The sequence below is a fragment of the Sander vitreus genome, chromosome 4 (genome assembly GCF_031162955.1).
Source record: "Sander vitreus isolate 19-12246 chromosome 4, sanVit1, whole genome shotgun sequence".
NCBI lineage: Eukaryota > Metazoa > Chordata > Actinopteri > Perciformes > Percidae > Sander > Sander vitreus.
In genome coordinates, this window is record NC_135858.1 from 10,771,184 (window position 1) to 10,789,085 (window position 17,902).

The 17,902-nt window shown below is 41.3% G+C and overlaps 1 protein-coding gene across 7 annotated transcripts in view; it reads left to right on the top strand.

Moving 5' to 3' along the window:
• Window positions 1–17,902, top strand: part of tfeb (transcription factor EB) — a 39,665-nt gene that overhangs the window by 12,040 nt on the left and 9,723 nt on the right. For 3 of the 7 annotated variants that reach the window (XM_078248179.1, XM_078248185.1, XM_078248184.1), the window contains exons 2-3: window positions 14,888–14,993; window positions 15,442–15,627. In XM_078248179.1, the coding sequence (XP_078104305.1) occupies window positions 14,964–14,993; window positions 15,442–15,627 (216 nt within the window). In that variant the 5' untranslated portion in view covers window positions 14,888–14,963. Of the gene's footprint in view, window positions 1–1,304; window positions 1,614–3,881; window positions 4,215–8,022; window positions 8,115–14,887; window positions 14,994–15,441; window positions 15,628–17,902 lie in introns of those variants that run through there. The other 4 variants (XM_078248182.1, XM_078248183.1, XM_078248181.1 and 1 more) reach the window with 4 other exon arrangements.

The window sequence follows — 17,902 nt, forward strand, 5'->3', positions numbered from 1 at the left end:
AATCCATCAAACAAGCTGCTGCACGTAATGGGAATTCTGCATGTGGCCTTTACAATATGTCTGAGTGGATGTAATTGTAACAACCTGAGTTAAAACATAATTGATCTTAAACCTGGTGACTCTGCATTTCAGTTTAATGAGTTGAGCTAACAGCAAGGTCTAATGAGGTGGAATGACTTCACTGATAGGTACAGTTTTTGGTATCAACAGTAGAAGTCAGAGTCCTGACACTTCATAAAAGGGTGTAGACTATAAGCAAACATTGTAGATTGCTTAATCAAAAACATTTTCTGAAGTTTGGTCCTCTGGAACTTTTATAGTAATGGCCCAAGATAACAAACATCCTCTTTATGTTGGACCTGTCCATGTACAGCATTTCCACATGTTCTGAAGTGAAAATATTCTGCTATTATACATGATCTCACCACTAGGAGGCTCTTTTGGCTGTAGTTCCAATGAGACAACCTGTACGGGGACCAAAGAGGGAAAAGTTACATAGTATGCCTTTAATGGTCCTGTCAGCAAGTGGTCTTCATTCTACCTTCTGTTGTTTGGAGTGTTGGAGGGATGTGCTTGTGTGTATCTTGTGTGTGTACACACAAGCACACCCAATATTTGATTGAGACGGTTGAGTAATTCACAAGCAGGAGTAATTCATGACGTAACTACTGTTTCTTGTAAACACATCTGTTACAGCACATTTTCAGAGTTCAGTTTTATTTCAATCTGAACTCACTTGCCTCAAAGAATTCAGCCAATCAATGAAAAGTAAACATATAGTCCTATAGCTCCACTTTACACGCAAAGTACAGTTTATTTGGGACTGATAGGAGAGTTTACACTTTTCATCAGTGATGATTAAAATGATGTTGACACAAAACCAGATAAAACTAACCCACTTTTAAATCAGTGTGTGTGTGTGTGTGTGTGTGTGTGTGTGTTGACAATGCAGACAGAGCAGAAGTGATGCAGCACACATACACTCAAGCAGAGGCCGTCCCAATGTGTGCACAGGTATATACACAGTTTCTTTTATTGGGTTACTTGTCCTATAGTATACACAGACAAGCTTAGCTTGTAAGTGAGATTTTTTTAGTCTACTGACAGCCTTGGATTCATAACATTTTGTTATATCAGTGTAGTGTTTTAAGAGAAGTGGGCGTGGTTAGCTGATAGACAGGGCCAGACTGACATGTCACATGAGGGGGTGTGGTGTTGTTGATCTGATTTAATCTAGCCATTGCAGGCGTGTGGAGATGGATTGAGGATTGATACAGGAAGCAGAGGCGGAGAGCCTCAAGCGGACGGACGCTACAGGCCACACATGCTGGAGACAAACATTTTGGAAGACTGATTCTTATTGAAAAGACTGTTTGAGAGACGTTTTCTTTTTTCCCACAACACAACTTTTTGTAAATACACCTTTTAAAACCTGAACCACAACACGGAGAGCGGGCTTGCTGAGTCCCGACGCGGACGAAGGGCTGGTGCAGACCCGACGGCAGAGAGGCTGGGACGCACATCAAAGCGCGCTGGCCGTCTCGACGAGGAAGACACCAAAAGCTAGCAGGCCCAGCTCCGAAAGGCGGAACACTAAACGACACAGCGGCTGGGTGAGTCAGTTTAACACAGCGCAATTCCTCTAAGGTAGGAAAGTATACACTCATCCAGGCCAGTTTAGGTCTCTCTCACGTTAAATGCATCAGGCAGAGAGAGGAGACAATACCAGTTATGTTACACGCTAGGTTAGCCTTTAGTAGCTGTGTTTCTTTGTTATACGAGCCCAGGTGAGCTTAGCGTTGTAACAATTGCGGGCTATCATCTGGGATATGAATGTTTTGCATGTGTTATTCAGGTTTGTGTTAAGTCAGGCGTTGTGATTTTGGTGTACTACTGTTTAGGTTTCTTTTGAAATGGTGAGTCGGCCTGTGTTTGGCTAGGTTTGTTGTTGGACTTTGGCTGAATAGACCCTGAGAAAGTTGAACTATGTTTTGAGATGTTCGCGAAAGTCGCAACGCAGCGAGGCTGGCCTAAAGAGGAATGGGTAAATCTGATTCAAGGGTCCCTAACAGGCAATGCTCAGGAAGGTTATGTTGCTCTAGACCTCGCTGAGGTTGCCGATTATGATAAGGTGCAACAGGCAGTTCTAAAACCTTACGAACTCATCCCAGAGGCATATAGACAGCGATTTACAACCTGGTCAAACCTACGTAAACTTTGCACGTGAACAAGAGGTAGATTTTGATCAATGGCTAAGAGCGGGAGAAGTTTATGCCTTCAAGAATCTGTGTGAGCTGTGTGAGCTGATGGTTATTGAACAGTTTAAGCAGAGCCCAACTAAGGTCATACAAACCTATTTGAATGACTTGGATGTTAAAACTGTCTAAAGTTGCTGAAGCAGCTGACAACTATGTCCTCATTCATAAGGACTCTTGGTGTGACAAACCCAGTGGTCAGGTTAAAATGACAGGAGAGTTTTGAAAAACGTCCTGGTGATAAAAATGGTGGTGGGCCAACAAACTAAGCCTTCTTCTTCCCCAGTAGACATAATTTGCCATGTTGGTCACATCAAGTCCTGCTGTCCTGCTCTCCAGAAAAAGAAGAGGGTGGTTGTTCTGTACCTTGTACTCTTATTGGTTTGAACCCTGTTAACAAACATGTAAAAGCTATTGATAAAGCTAACTTGGAAATGGTGGATGGTTTCTTGTGTGATGGTATGGTTGCATTTGAGGAAGGGGTAGTTTAGGCACCGGTTGAGGGTTTTCGAGGTGTGCCATCCAGATGTTTGTAAGGACTAACATTTTTGGTTAGGTGGCAGTGGCACCTGAATTTCTGGTGAAGGGTGTTAATTTCCTGTTAGGAAATTATTTAGCTGGTAGACAGGTTGGGGTGACCCCCCTGTTGTCCCTCAATTCCATGTGAATTGGCAGCGATGTTTTGGAGGAGGAATATGCAGAAGCTTTTCCAGTTTGTGTAGTCACCCGGTCTCAAGCTAAAGCTGTTCCAGACCCTACTGTGGTGACTTAGCGTTGTAACAATTTCATTTAGTAAAGTAGTTACATAAATGTAAGGATATTCTATATTATTTCAATAGTGTAAGTTTACAAGTTTTGTGCTGCACTGTAGCATCTTAAATGTTCTAAAAAGCTGTTTTTCATGCGATCATCTTTTTAATATCACAACTAATCAGTGATTCCAGTCTCGGAAATATATTAAGATCTATTTGCGTCATAGGCTATCTGCAGTGGTTCAGTGCTCTGTGGTCGCTTTGCCAGTACATATTTTCTATTTTCAAGGAGCATCTGTTTTGTTTTTGTGATTATTCCAACGCCCATTGACTATTCTCTTAACAATACAGTGACTGACTTTCAGTAAATGATAAATGTATTGCTATGGAACGTCTCTTTTTTATTACGATAGGGCATAAGTGTGTTATATCTAATGCTGAGTGGACACATTCTCATAGTCTATGACAATAAACAAAATCATTGTCATTTTCTGTCCTCAGGATTGTGTATAGACTTGATATCTGTTAAGTCTTAATGCGCATGCAGGTTTGTATGTGCATTTTTGTGTGTGTGTGTGTGTGTGTGTGTGTGTGTGTGTGTGTGTGTGTGTGGTAGGGTAACAGTGTGTGGGAGTGCAATTAAAGAAGTAAATTTGCTGAGTCACTGTCCCATAGTTGAGAAAAACACGCACACAATGTCCTGGCAGACAAAATAAAGAACTTCTTCCAGGGTCTATTCGTGTTTATGCATGCACATGTGTAGGTGTTACTGTATGCAAATGCTGTACACTGTTTTAGGAAGGAGGCTGGACTGAAGGAGGAGTTCCATATTAGAGTGAAATCGGGGAAAAACAAGAGAGGGAGATAAGTTTACTGGACACAAGGCTGTCATTGTTGTCAGACTACGGCATTCAGGCTAATTTAGGGGAAGAGTGGGAGGAGAAATAAGGAGAAATAGGAAGCTGAGCTGGTGGTTAGAGAGAAGGAGGAAGGTGACTAATAGTGACTGTCACTCAGCCTACTGTAGCTCGGCCTGTGGAGGGAGAAGTGCCTTCACAACCAGTGAACCGGCATATGAATGCATTAGTTGGCTGGGCCCAGACAGCAACAACTATCTCTCTGTCAGGGAGTGTGTGCATTAACACGTGGAGGAGCAGATCTCTGTTGGATACACAATGTTGTCTTTGGGATAGTTGGAGAGTTTCTGGTAAGGATCTGAGTTTATACTCTACTATATGTATTGGTGTCAGTGTTTCTCACTGCCTGGCTGTTGAATACGGCAATGTGAGCTTCATTCAGGTTAATATGCCTTTATATCAGAAATTAAACAGAGCATGTCTAAGCAGGTTTTGTGTATTTTTAATAACATGCAGTACCTTTTAAATTGGAAAAGATGCAGTAGCAGCAACAGAAGCAGCATTGGTTCAATTACTGTTGACAATAAACTGGTTGTTACATATTATGGTTTGACATTTCCAAAACATAAATAGCAACAAGAGATCTCGAGTCATCACTGCATTGTTTAGCAATGTAATGATTGTTTGTTATGTGCAGCTAAGTGGAGGCAGTATGTCAGAGTGATGGTACTGATAGGGTGGCAGTCTGGTGAGGAGACAATGAAAGTTACTACATGAAATACAACTTCTCTAATGTTCTCACTTGTATACCAAAATGGCTCAATTTAAGAAATAAAAATGGTAAACTGAGGTCAGACTATTGAAAGATATGTGTTTGGAGAGCACTACACCTGCAGCACAACAGGGTGACTAAATGTACAGTATATCTGATCTGTCAATACCTGTGCATTGTTTTTTGTTACTCTGTTCTATATATGACTTGTTTGTGTACATGTTCTGCACAGAGCCTTTCTGACTTCAGATTGAACAAAATGTACTTTATTTTTCCTTTTAATTTTTCAAGGATCGTATAAGAAGTGGCCATCAATATCAAAATGTTACAAGCTAAAATTTGCATCTAAAGAAATTGTGGCATGACAAAGCTTTTGTACTTGTCCTGGGTTTCCTGCAGAGGAAGTTGCTTCACCACTGACAAAACTAGGAGTTGTGAAAACTGATGGAAGGAAACGGGAAGTGATGCATTGTGGCTGTAATTGATGATGCTTGTCTATTGTCTTTCCTGTATCTCATTGTGTTGTACTTTTGTACAATTTTGATATGGCTAAAAGTGTGTTTGTGCTGAAAACCTGTTGTCCTTTCCCCGCTAGTTTCACATCACTCTCTTCTCTATTATCAGTGATGCAGAGTGACCTGAGGAAAGCAGGACTTTGTTGACAGATTACCTCTGGACAAGGGTGTCTCTTGGTCAGCTATTTATAGACTGTGTTTAGAAGGTGACAGGCATTCTGATTCACACACAATGTTGATTAGTGGTGATTCATTCAGATAACCTTCAGAAAGTTGGTTACTGTGCAGAAAAGTTACGCTGTGGGCACTTTATGCCAGTAAATTACACACAAGTTTCTATTCTATTTACAAACAATCTAAGGACACTGATCATTTTACAGCAGCTGCTGTGCATCCAACCCCAACCATGCAAAACTGTATAACAAAAGGAAGAGGGTCTAGTGTTTTGAATATTGTATTTGAGTGCACATCTAGGTTAGTCTTTTTTTGTTATAGAAACCCTATACAGTATAAGAACATGTTTAAACCTACTCATTTGAAAAACGGAGCTGTTAAAACAGCTACAAACCAGATAGGAGCAACAATTTGCTGTATGAAAAAAACTGAACTAATTAACTAAATCAAAGGTGTCTCTTGTAACAGAATTAAGCCTTAAAACAATGGAAAATATCATCTCTTCACACCATTCAGTGTGTGTTTATACTTAGGTCAAACCATGGTCTGTTGCTTCCTTCGCTTCCGCTCTGGAAATTCTTCTCTTTTCTAAGTTCTTCAGTGTGTGTTGCACACCTGCTGCTTCACCCCTTCACACTCTAGTCCCAGTCACATATTTTATGTTACTGCTATTCATTCCATCTGTCCATTTTGCAGTTTTATGTTTTACTAGTACAGTGCTCATTGAAAATGTGCCTGTCTGGAACGGGCCGATTGTTTGGCCTGTGGTATTGCTGCTTGTAGAATTCTCCAAAACCAAATTGTACCCCAAAAGTACTTACAGAAGGACCCCAAACCACTTAATATGCAACTACACTGTACAGCCTACTACTGACTTACAGTGTAGGCTACGTCTACATCAGAGGAAGACATTGTGCTTCTATATTTACCTGACAGAGAATGTGGCAGATTCAGAATTTAATCACAAAATATCACAATTAAAATGTGGAGTAATCAGACAGTAGCCTCATGGACTCATGGCAGTGTGCTACCCACCCGGCCCGTTATGGGAGCTAATCAGCACCTATCTGGGTTAATCAACCACAGAGACAATCTCACATTTAGCTCCGGACTGTTTAATGACGGTGGCGTCATTAATTGTCTCGTCTCTCGTGCGATGTCCATGTAAGCAATCCGCTGTTGCGCCTGGAAAGCGAAGAAAAGTTTGGTTGTTAACGTTATATCCAGTAATCATGTAACGCAAAACAGTCAAAGTCAAAGTCGTTGAACCTCCCCCCGATGCTGTACAGACCGTCGTCAACATTTCTGCAATCAACCTAGGGGAAAGACTGTTAAAGTATTCAGTGTTGTGTCGAAGTTTGTTCTTTACTCTCTACTTTATTGTGATTGTAGTAATCTATTGGCTGTAATAAATATATAGTTTTTTGTGAGGGAGATATATGTTATAGGTGTAACGTTACAGGTACCCTGGTAATAGGTGTATGATTTGCTTTTTTTAAACGGCAGTATTAAGTATAAGTTATAAATGATGAAAGTTAGAGGCAAACTTTGCAAAAGTGTACTGGAGTCAAAGCCGGTACCCTCCCTCTCCCTGCTGCTGTAAAGCGTTCTGCGTGTGGCGTCTGCCTGTGACGTGCAGGTTACCTTCCCCCCAAAGACAGACACACACACACACACACACACACACACACACACACACACACACACACACACACAGGCGTCCACTTTATTAGATAAATAACCACTGTCAACCAGACCAGTGGCCTTGGTCTGAAATGCTGCATTTTAGGGATCGACCGATACTGGTTTTTCAAGGCCGATACCGATTATTAGTAGTTAATGAAACTGATAACCGATATTTGGAACCGATATGCACATACAATGAAAATGAAAATCATGAACTCAAAATTAAGATTTTGGAACTTTACAAACTCCAACACAAAACTTAAAAAAAATGCTTTAAGCAATTATTTAACAAATTAGAAACTTTCAACATAATACACAGTAAAAGATAGTCAGATAGTGTTGTGCCGGGACATTAAGTCAGAGTCAGTGGTGAGTGAAACCGGAGCAGAGAGACAGACAGAGCTGTAGCAGAGCCAAAGTAGCACACTTTTTAATTAACTTCATCGGTTATCAAGCAAATAAAACGCTGATACAGATGATCTGCAAACTGCCAAAAAACGGCATGATAATCGGTCTACCCCTACTGCATTTATCTTAACCATACACATTTTTATTTTTTATCATGATTTTATGTTGATGAGGCTGCTTACCCTTACTGCACATATTATGTACACTATTATGACAACTATTATGATGTGTTGTACAACGGGCAGTGTGCAATTTTGTTGACTGGTGGCAGTCTGTGCATGCAATATGAGCATGTCAATGCAGAGTGGTAACAGTGCGTGCGTGCGTGCGTGCGTGTGTGTGTGTGTGTGTATGGGAATGATAATGATGACCTAAGATGACCATGACCTAAGATGACCATGTTGTGTTGAATTTCCTAAACAGCAGATACTGTTTGTGTATGATTCCAAGGCAAATTTCCTTTGGGACAGTTCAAATCTATCTTATCTTAACCAACCATTTTTTTCTGTTTCTTTCTTTCTTTTTGTCTGTTTTTGTTTGTCTTTTTCATTTCATACCTCCATTGCCTTTCTTCATCTCTGCCCCATGATGTCCCCCTCACAGATTGAAATCCACTTTCTTCAACATCCAGACATGTAGTCCGCAGCATAAGCAGAGCGTACTTCCTCTTGTGAACTCTTTTTCCTCTTAAACAGGTAATTGCATGTGTTTGTCTCTGTGCACAAATGTGCTTCTATATTATACTGTAGAAATCCACCCATTCAGTGATTGTGGAGCTACCCTGCATTAACACAGCTGGCAATCCTGACTTGAATGACTTAAATAGAAATGGGAATCATTATTTCTAGTTACCTCATCCACTCTGGTGTGCATACACAACCCCTGTATGCTGTAACTACATCCCTAATACAGTATCTGTTGTAATTAGTACAAGTGAGGTGGTAGCATGAATATTTTTTATGCCTAAAGCAGCAATTGACCCAACAGAATAGCAGTTCTGAGTGTTTGAAAATGATCTGACTGTCCGTCCGTCTGTCTGTCTGTATGTCTGAATAGTTCAATCTGTTACGTCGTGAAGGGATACAGCTGTTTGTGTGTGTGAAACCAAAGAGGCAGGGGTAATGACCCCATACTTGCCATTGCCAGCCATGTCACATAATCCTTCCAACGTTACTCGTTGAGTGTGTGTGTGGGGGCGGTGATTTAGTTATATTGATAATTTAGGTTTGTTTACATGTTCTGAAAGACTCTACTCAAAAGCTGTTTGACGCTGTAGAGGGCACAAATGCATACAGACACATATACACCAAACAAGCAACAAAAAACACACCCAGCTCAGGGGAACAGGGTGTTCCTGAAAAGGAGAACAGAGAGCAGAGGGGGTTATTTTAGTCATTAGAGCAGGCAGACAGAAAGCTTAATGCGGAAAGGGTGTGTGTGTGTGTGTGTGTGTGTGTGTGTGTGTGTGTGTGTGTACGCGCATGTGCAGTGATGGAAAGACTGCTGAAGTCTGCAGTGCATTTGTAACCTTTGTGATATTAACATAAGGTGGTTGGACTAAGCCTTCGATAACCTGTACCTTAGTATCAAAGTATCAAAAGTGATTATCAATGGTTACACAAATGCTACAAAATGATTTTACCAAGAATGACTTAAACTTCACGTCTTTACCCTGTCATGACTAAGGTTGAAGTTCTTTAACAGTATTTATAATGTGTGTGTGTCTCAGAGCAGGGCCTGGCCAGGTTAAGCTTACTCTGTGCCAGACATTTGAAGAGATGTACAAGCATATGTTTGATCTCCAGGCATTTCTTTCTACTTTTACTCGCCATGCCAAATTGCTGTGATCGCAATACAGCAATAGCATTTCTTTCTTGTTTCTGCACAATTATTGTCTTTGAATTTTGTGCAGCAGCTGTTGCTGCATACGTGTGAATGCACATGTGCTTTGTTGTAAGAAAGCACCTGAGTGTATGTGTGTATATTCAGATCCCACATTTAACTGCTCAATGTTGGCTGTTGAAAAGGCATTTCTTGGCATGGCACAGTCAATTCTAAAAATACACACTCCACAAATTAACACCATGTCTCTGAACACAGGTGCTATGGCCCCACACTGCCCCCAAATGTGTGTGTGTACTTGTGTGTTTGTGTCTATGAATGCGTATGTGTTACACTTTGCACATGTATGTATAGGAAGAAACTAAAGTGGTGCACAGCATGTTTAATTTATTCTAATTTTCCATTGTGTGCTTATTGTTGGCATGTATGTTTGTGACTAATCTGTGGCACAATCCAGAGTTGACCTCTGATCCGGGCTTCCTCCGCTCTACATCCTCCCACTGGCTGTCAGTGTTTGAAGTGAAGGGGCTGTGACATCACAGCGTTGGACACACAATGGCCGCTGTGTGCTCTTACTGCGTCAGATGCCTGCTTACCCCAATGGATGTCAGGCAATGGGAAGGCCCATGTGGGAGATCATGCTGCCTGATAGCAGTGTGTCACCATATGATATCAGGAAGTGATACCCTGTCAGTGTCTATGTGTTAAAGGACATTAGGGGTGGTACGGTTCATGAAAAAACATCCGAACCACTTGGTCCGCTTGTCTCGGTTCGGAGCGTGTGTGTGCCGCACGGTTCGATGCATGCGCAGTGTAACCTCGTGCCCGTCAGGTGCCCGTATGTGACCTCAGACAGTGTGTTTCCCTTTCGCGCGAAAGAAGAGGTGTGGACAAGTTACCAACAAAACGTACAGCTAAAGACTGTGCAAAACATTTCAGACCGTCCTTGCCAACCTGTAAACATTTTAACATCAATGTACTGTAACGTTTTGTCACTCTAAAGTCTCTGAAGCGGCTGCAGTTTAGATCCTGTCGGGTCTCTGCAGCGGGCGGGGCTGCTCAGTTCTCCCCGCGACTGACGCGCGCACACACACAAACACACACACAAACACACACGGTGGATGCAGGAAAAAACGGAGATGAGACGTATACAGGAGGACCTGACAGCTACGCTCGTTATTGTAAGTGCAATGATAAGTCCAATAAGTACTTTATCAAACCGTATGACTGTGTGTCCCAGCCCAGGCCAGGATAGGAAATTAACTAACAATGTTAACGGTTTGACGTATTCTGACTTATTCAAAAGACGGAGCTTTAAGAGTTCCTCTCTTTTTCTTTTAAAGGATACATTTTTGTAAGAGCTACACTGAAGTAGGCAGTTTGATAAATGCAAGTTATTTCAATTGATATTCTGTAATATTTCAATCTTCATGTGCTAAAAAGGCACAAAAGTTCCTGTAGATGGCAATACACATTCTCCTTTTTTTGCCAAATAAATGAAAAGCAGGTTGAAATCATCAATGTCTTCCCTCTTGCTGTATCAAAATCTCACCTAGCTTTCCTCATGGTCCCAATAATGTGCTTAAAGTCAAGTCAAATTCAGTTTGTGCATGATTACATGATATAACTATATAATTATGTAATACTGTATCCTACATTGTGGATAATTAAGCTATATATCATATGCTGAAGTATATTTCTGGAGTGTTAAAGATTAAAAGAAAAAATAACAAGAACCGTACAGAACCGAAAACCGTGACCCTAAAACCGTGATACGAACCGAACCGTGGGTTTTGTGAACCGTACCACCCCTAAAGGACATATATATCATGTATCATTGCTTCGTCACAGTTGGAGGCTATGATACACATAAAGCCTCATATAGCTTCACCTCTGTTGGAAAGTTAGGTAGTTTTATGTAAACATTGTTGCCACTGCATCTGGTGTCATAAGCAGTTTCATTTTGCAGAGCTTGGAGATTTCAAATAGCAGTTTTAATTAATATTGGCCAATGAATTGCCTGTAATCTATGAATGTGGAAATGTGTCTGAGAGCCAAACTGTGCCAGTGCCACATATGCCAGTTCTCCTAAAAAACAGTAAATAACACTGTCGCAGTGCTGATGTTGTGTTATGGAGTAGTAGCTATGAATAAGTTGGAGAAGTGTTGACATTTCTGCATTCCATGTTCAGCTGATATTCCATAGTGCAGAACAGTTAAACTAGCATGTACAGTGTATACTTTATTATTTTTATATGGGAACCAGACAAATCTGCGAGCTCATGTTTTATTTGCTCTGGCAGATGTGTTGGTCACCCTCCGCTTTAGACAGATTTCCAGCAACTCGAGATTTGACAGGCCAATCACAACTGTTTATCTAATATTGGGTATTTTTGAGACGAACACTGTAAAGAGGAGCGCCGTTGAGACATTTACAAAAAAAAATAAACAACCAATGTGGCTGCAGCTGATGTGGAACATTCTGTTGAAGCTGCTATCACGTAGCCTGACCAAATCACGAAAGCATCTGCCAGAGCAAATAAAACATGAGCTTGCAGATTTGTCTGGTTCCAAGGCAAAGTAAAAACACCTTTCATCTTAAAATTCTAATGGCAAAAATGGCAACACTTGATGCTACATCATCACAGCTAATTTTTTTCCATTGTTCACGTTGTTGGTCTGTCCAGTTGCGTCCAGAGGCATTTTGGTCTAATGCCCCTTGGAAATCGAAAATATGAAATGAGAGGTTTCAGACTACTTTGCATTTGCGATTTGGTCTGGCGATGTCAGGCTAACACTTTATGACTTTCGGTTTAGCATGTGTAAAGCTACATGAGTTAATTTATTGGACCTGTATAGTGGAACGTCATATGGTTAGCTATGCTCTATTTGGTGGTAGTCAAGTCAGTTTTATCTTTATTTATAAATATAAAATATGTGTTTTGTTTAAAATCACAAAATACTGTCTGTACAGCCTACAGGTCTAGCCTTAGATCTTCGAGTCATAGAGCATATGTCCTCCTCTGGCTGGCATTCCTACCTTGACGATTGAGTTTGGAGATGTAATCACCCCATTTGTCATACTCTTTAAATACACTGACTTTGTAGAATTCCACCACTGTGTATATGTGCGAACACACTTGTTTGTTTGTCAGTGTAAATAAGCATCTTGAAAAGGGACACCTACTATTACTACTACTACTACTACTACTACTACAACAGGGCCTGCCTCTGAAGCTTCAGATGTTGGCAGTATGTAGTTGTTCCAACATCATCAGTAGTTGTCAGCGTTATAGGAAAATCCGTGCTGTGATTAGTGTGTCTCTACTTATGTGCTTTTTGTTTATGCAGAGTCCGTTTTGTCAGTTTGAAGCTGCTTGTGGAGTCGGCTTGTCCTTGAGTCCAAGTTCGGGTACATGTTTGTGTTGGAATGTGTGTGTTTCAATGCGCATCTGCATGGGTGTGTGTTATTCATGTGGGCCATCCAATGGGCACAAAGCGGGCAGTGTGTTCCCCCTCGGTTGCTGAAATGTACACTTCGGACAACAGGCGGCTTCAGTCCTCAATAGGAGCTGTCCTTCTTATTGTACCTCACGCACAATGAGCTTTTCTCTCTCTCTCTCTCTCTCTCTGTCTTTCTCTCTGTGTCTTTCTCTCTTTATGACCATGTACAGACAGTGTTTCTGATGAGAGACTGGAGGAGTCATATTCTGATTGGTTGTTTAGACCCTGTCACTGCTCTTCTGTATGAAGTTGTCTCACAGTGCATTACCATCAGCTTAGACATTAGAATACAGTAAAAACCTTGCCCTTAACAGGTTTCATTACACGTTTGAGTCCAGACGAGCTTAGTCATTCAGGGGATGAACACAAGTAATTGCAGAAGGGGAACTATCAGTCCTGGTACTCCCCAATGAGTTGTGAGTGTGTATGCGTGAGAAAGAAAGTTGAGGAGGTGTTGTACAGGGTTTATGGGTGTTCCCCGTCGTCCTTCTGCTCACATGATCACCCAAGAACAACAAGACCACATGACTCCACATGATCTTTCGCTGTTATCGAGGAAGTACCTCACAATTCACCCTTTTTTTGGAGAGACAGAGTTGGGGAGTCAAAAGAGTGTTACTGCTAACCTATCTTCACCCCAGTGCACCCTTTCAAACATGAGAATACATATGAGACATTAATGGATGAAGTCCCCACACAGAGAATGTAGAGATGTTAGCCTTGATATGTACTTTGTTTTGCTTTGGTTTGCACATCAGGGCCCAGTGCAATACTACGAACAGTCAATCATAATAACTGGTAACTATCACATCCTGCATCTCTTTTGCTATGATTTCCTCATAACCACTTGATTATTTAGCACAATTAGAATTGTAGTCTTTCCTTTTCCTTACTTGACTCAAGATATGAAATCCAGAAAAGAACAGCCGATTCTGCAGTTGTGGGATATGTAAAGCAAAGATGGATTTACAAAGGACCATTCAAATATAAAAAAGTTGTGTGATTTCTGTAATGGATTTTGAATCCAGCTCACACTGACAAAGAGACAATTAATAGATATAGCTCTATAGATGGATTAATTAGGCAAAATGGTTGTATAAATTGTTTACTTACTTTACTAGGTATCATCTGATATAACTTTAAAAATGTATACTCTATTTTATATAGCCAGCGTTGTTAATTGTGTGTAAATATTATTATACTTATTTTTTTCAACTTCATTAAATCACCTAAAACGATACCAGGCTGCTACAGTAAAACCATACAGATATCTACCGATCTCTACACACATCAGACTGCTCGGTTATAACACAGCCAGACAGTTCTCTTTTCTCAGCTGAGATGGACAGCATAGCGCTGCAGTGTTTATACAGTATAAATTAGCCTCGGCTAGCGGCGTGTTTTTTTTTTTTTCAGCTCATAGCTTAAGCCCAGTGATTTTCAGCCTGCATACATGTTTTTAACATTGTTGAAACAGAGGAGCTAATGTTTTAATGTTGGTAGTGAGAGTAACAAGTTAGCGTACTGCCGTCACTGCACTTTTCTCAGCTGTGCACCTGTTGGTTTTGTGTGTGTGTGTGTGTGTGTGTGTGTGTGTGTGTGTGTGTGTGTGTGTGTGTGTTCAAAGCCATGCACTTGGCGAAACACAAAGGAGAGGAGAGAAAGCAGTCCACAGCAAAGACTCTCACACTGAGCTGAAAATGGAAGCACTGCGCTACAACACATCTTTCGGCTTAATCAAAGACATTGATTCATGATTTTGTTATACTACAGTTTTGGGGAAAAAAACAAATATTCAAATCCCAAAATTTAAAATCGAATACCTACCCAACGAAGTCGACTATATGGGCCCAGCCCTAGTCACAGCATTGCACACTTCCCCTTCTCCACTTACATTTCTCTCCTTATCACCAATGCACCCATTAACAATTACACACTGAATCAGGCTTCTCTACAAAGAGAGAATGTCAGTTGAGGTAGAAGTGTTTACACAGGATCCACTTTCCTTCTTGTTAAGTGAATCCGTGCAGACTTTCAATACATTTGTTTTCACCTTGTTTATTTCCCTTTCCTTCCTAGAGCTCAACTCTCAATTCAATCTCCCTTCCTTTCTCCTCCTCAGCTTCCTCTACCTTTTCGGGCTGGACTGCGGTGCATTGACGTCGGCTCGCCCTCCCCTGCCCCCTCGCCCCCCAGCAATGGCCTCACGCATCGGCCTGCGGATGCAGGTACGACACAAGCGCCATCCACCATCCTATATGCAGCACATGCAAGTCTTTCATTAGCTATGGATATTAAAGTCTGTTTGTACTGTTGTTTGACCGAGTGGACACTGGAGAGGAAGGTATTCTGGTCAATGTCACAGCTTTGTGGGTGGGCTATTTATTTGAAGGGCATCTACATGCAGCAACCACTGACACATTTGGCTGTGCTATTTGGCCCTTGCATATTTTAATATTTTTACTCTACATACTTTTCTTACAGGGTGATTTAATAGATGTGTGAGTCACCAGTTGTGCTCTCCTAACAGCTCTTCTAACAGCCAAAAGCATCATCACCCATCACAGTCAGTTTATAGATCCCAATGCTTTAATGAGCATTCGTGTGTGTGTGTGTGTGTGTGTGTGTGTGTGTGTGTGTGTGTGTGTGTGTGTGTGTGTGTGTGTGTGTGTCTAGCTGATGCGAGACCAGCTGCAGCAAGAGGAGCAGCGTGAGAGGCAGCAGATACAGCAGCAGCAGCAGCAGCAGAATGCAGCCCTGCAATACATGCAGCATTGCATGGCTGGGCCACCTGCACCTACCCCAGCCATTAGCACCCCGCAGCATCAACAAAGCATGCAGGTCCCCGTGGAGGTTCTTAAGGTCAGTAGGGATGCAACAAATTGTTATTTTGATTATCAATTAATGTCTTTATTTTACATGTACTGATTATTATCAAATCAATAGCCAATACAATTTCAGAAACGTGTGAAAAATTCCTATCACAATTTCCCAGGGTTTCCAGAGTTCATGGTGATGACTTGCTTGTTTGTCAAAAAGTCAAAGATATTGAAATTACAAACATATGAAAACAGAAAAGCAACCATTGCCCACCTTTGAGAAGCTGGAACCAGTGAATGTTTGACATTTTTGATTAATAAATGACTTCTATTTTCTATTCTTTTGATCATGACTGATACATATTCTGAAGGTGGAAATGATTTATTGAGAAGGAAGTATGTAGAAGTATATTTTTTAAGATTATTTTTTTTGGGTTTGTTTTGCCTATATTTAGTACAGCTGAAGATTTTTTTGACAGGAAAGGGGAGGGGGAGGGTGAGAGGGGACGACATGCAGCAAATGGCCACAGGTCGGAGTCGAACCTGGGCCACTGGGGTGAAGACTGAGCCTTCGTATAACCAGATGGTATAACTAGGCTCAACCAGGTGAGCTACCAGGGCACCCTGTATGTAGAAGTATGACAGCAAAATAAAAATAACTTAAAAGGGGATTTGTGGTTTGAGACATTGTTTATTGAACACAGAATCCCCTTCATCCTTCTACATAGTGTAGTAAAAGTTAGTAAAGGTTTCTGGACAAAATGCCAACGCACTACAAAGACAAAGTGCTCTCATTGAGGAGATTGGCTGAAGAGAGAAAATATGTTGGTTAAGGGGGGTTTCAAAAGGAGAGGGGGCTGTGACACTTACACACCATTAATCCACTCACATGTTGCTGAGCAGGAGACAGGGCAGCAGGGCGGAGAAGAGGTGTTTAGGACTTCACTGGGCGTTGTGGCCTCTCACACAGCAGCACTGCCACACGGGAAAATCAGGGACAGATTAGAAAAAAGGCAGAGAGAGAAAAATGCGGTGGAGCAGCAAGCAGGTAGGGAGACAGAAGATAAGAGAGGTTTGACATGTTTTGCGATAGGACCGTCTGAAGCGATGTAGATAGTCTGAGTCAAACAGGGACTGATAAAGCTGAAGTGACATGTTGCCCGATTCCAAAGATGCTTGTGTGTGTCCTTATCTTTGATAGCGTGTGTTTGTGTGTATGGGTTTGCACAATACTCCTTTGTGTGTGTGTGTGTGTGTGTGTGTGTGTGTCTTTAACTGTATGGGGCAATTTGTTTACTTTGTGTGTGTGTGTGTGTGTGTGTGTGTGTGTGTGGAACTGTTTTTTTAGGAATCTCAAAGTTGTCAGTGTCTTACCTTTCATTTTGTAGATAAGGTCAACTGTCTGTCCATCAGTCTCACCGAGCCTGTCAGAGCTCCTGTGTTTCTTTGTACTTCATCTGTGCTGACAGTGCCGAGCCAAATAGGTTAAATAGTTACAACAGAATAGTTGTTCCTCTGACTCATGAGACCCAGATTCATTTAACGCCAATCATGTGTACTTATCCAGTGGGTCATGATTTGCTGTAAAAACATGCACAAAGTAGCATGGAGGTGTATTTATTGAAAAGTTTCTGGTTCATTTAAAATAATTCTACTGCTGGTTATAAAACAGAGGGGGGTTTGGAGGGTTGAGGGGTTGAGTCTTTCTCTGTAGTAATGGGGAGCAGGCCTGCTCTCTACTGAGCTTTACTCTTTGATGTGAAGGAATGAGGCCTTATGTAGCCACACCAGAGGATTTAGTGGCTTTACTCCTGTTGGCTTTACTACTGATTTAATGTCCTTGTGCCATCACAGTGTTATGGGACAGGGATAATGCGGTGTACCTCTGAACCACATTCTCAGTGTTGTGTGTTTAATTGTTAAACCATGCTGAGCTTATATAACACACTAAACATGTATGTATTCATTCTTGTGATGGTTATTGAAGTAAGTGTTATCACTGTTTCTTTGTTTTTTCATTTGGCGCTTGAGCCGTTAAAAAAATGCTCAAATCTGTGTATTTTATAAATGGACTAACGCTAATGCTAACGTTAGCATGCTACCTCGTTCTCAATAGCAAAGCACTGCTACAACACACACAAGTTCACCATAATCTACAAAAGAAATACTTACATTTGCGCCCTCATTTAGAAGTCTCCCAGCTAATCCTGCCTTGTAACTGACCGAAGTTGGAGAAACCAGATCTTTCTTTTACTGTCTATGGAGCTAGCTAGCTGACATGATCTACATCTGAGCTACTGCGCATGTGCGAGTGCAAT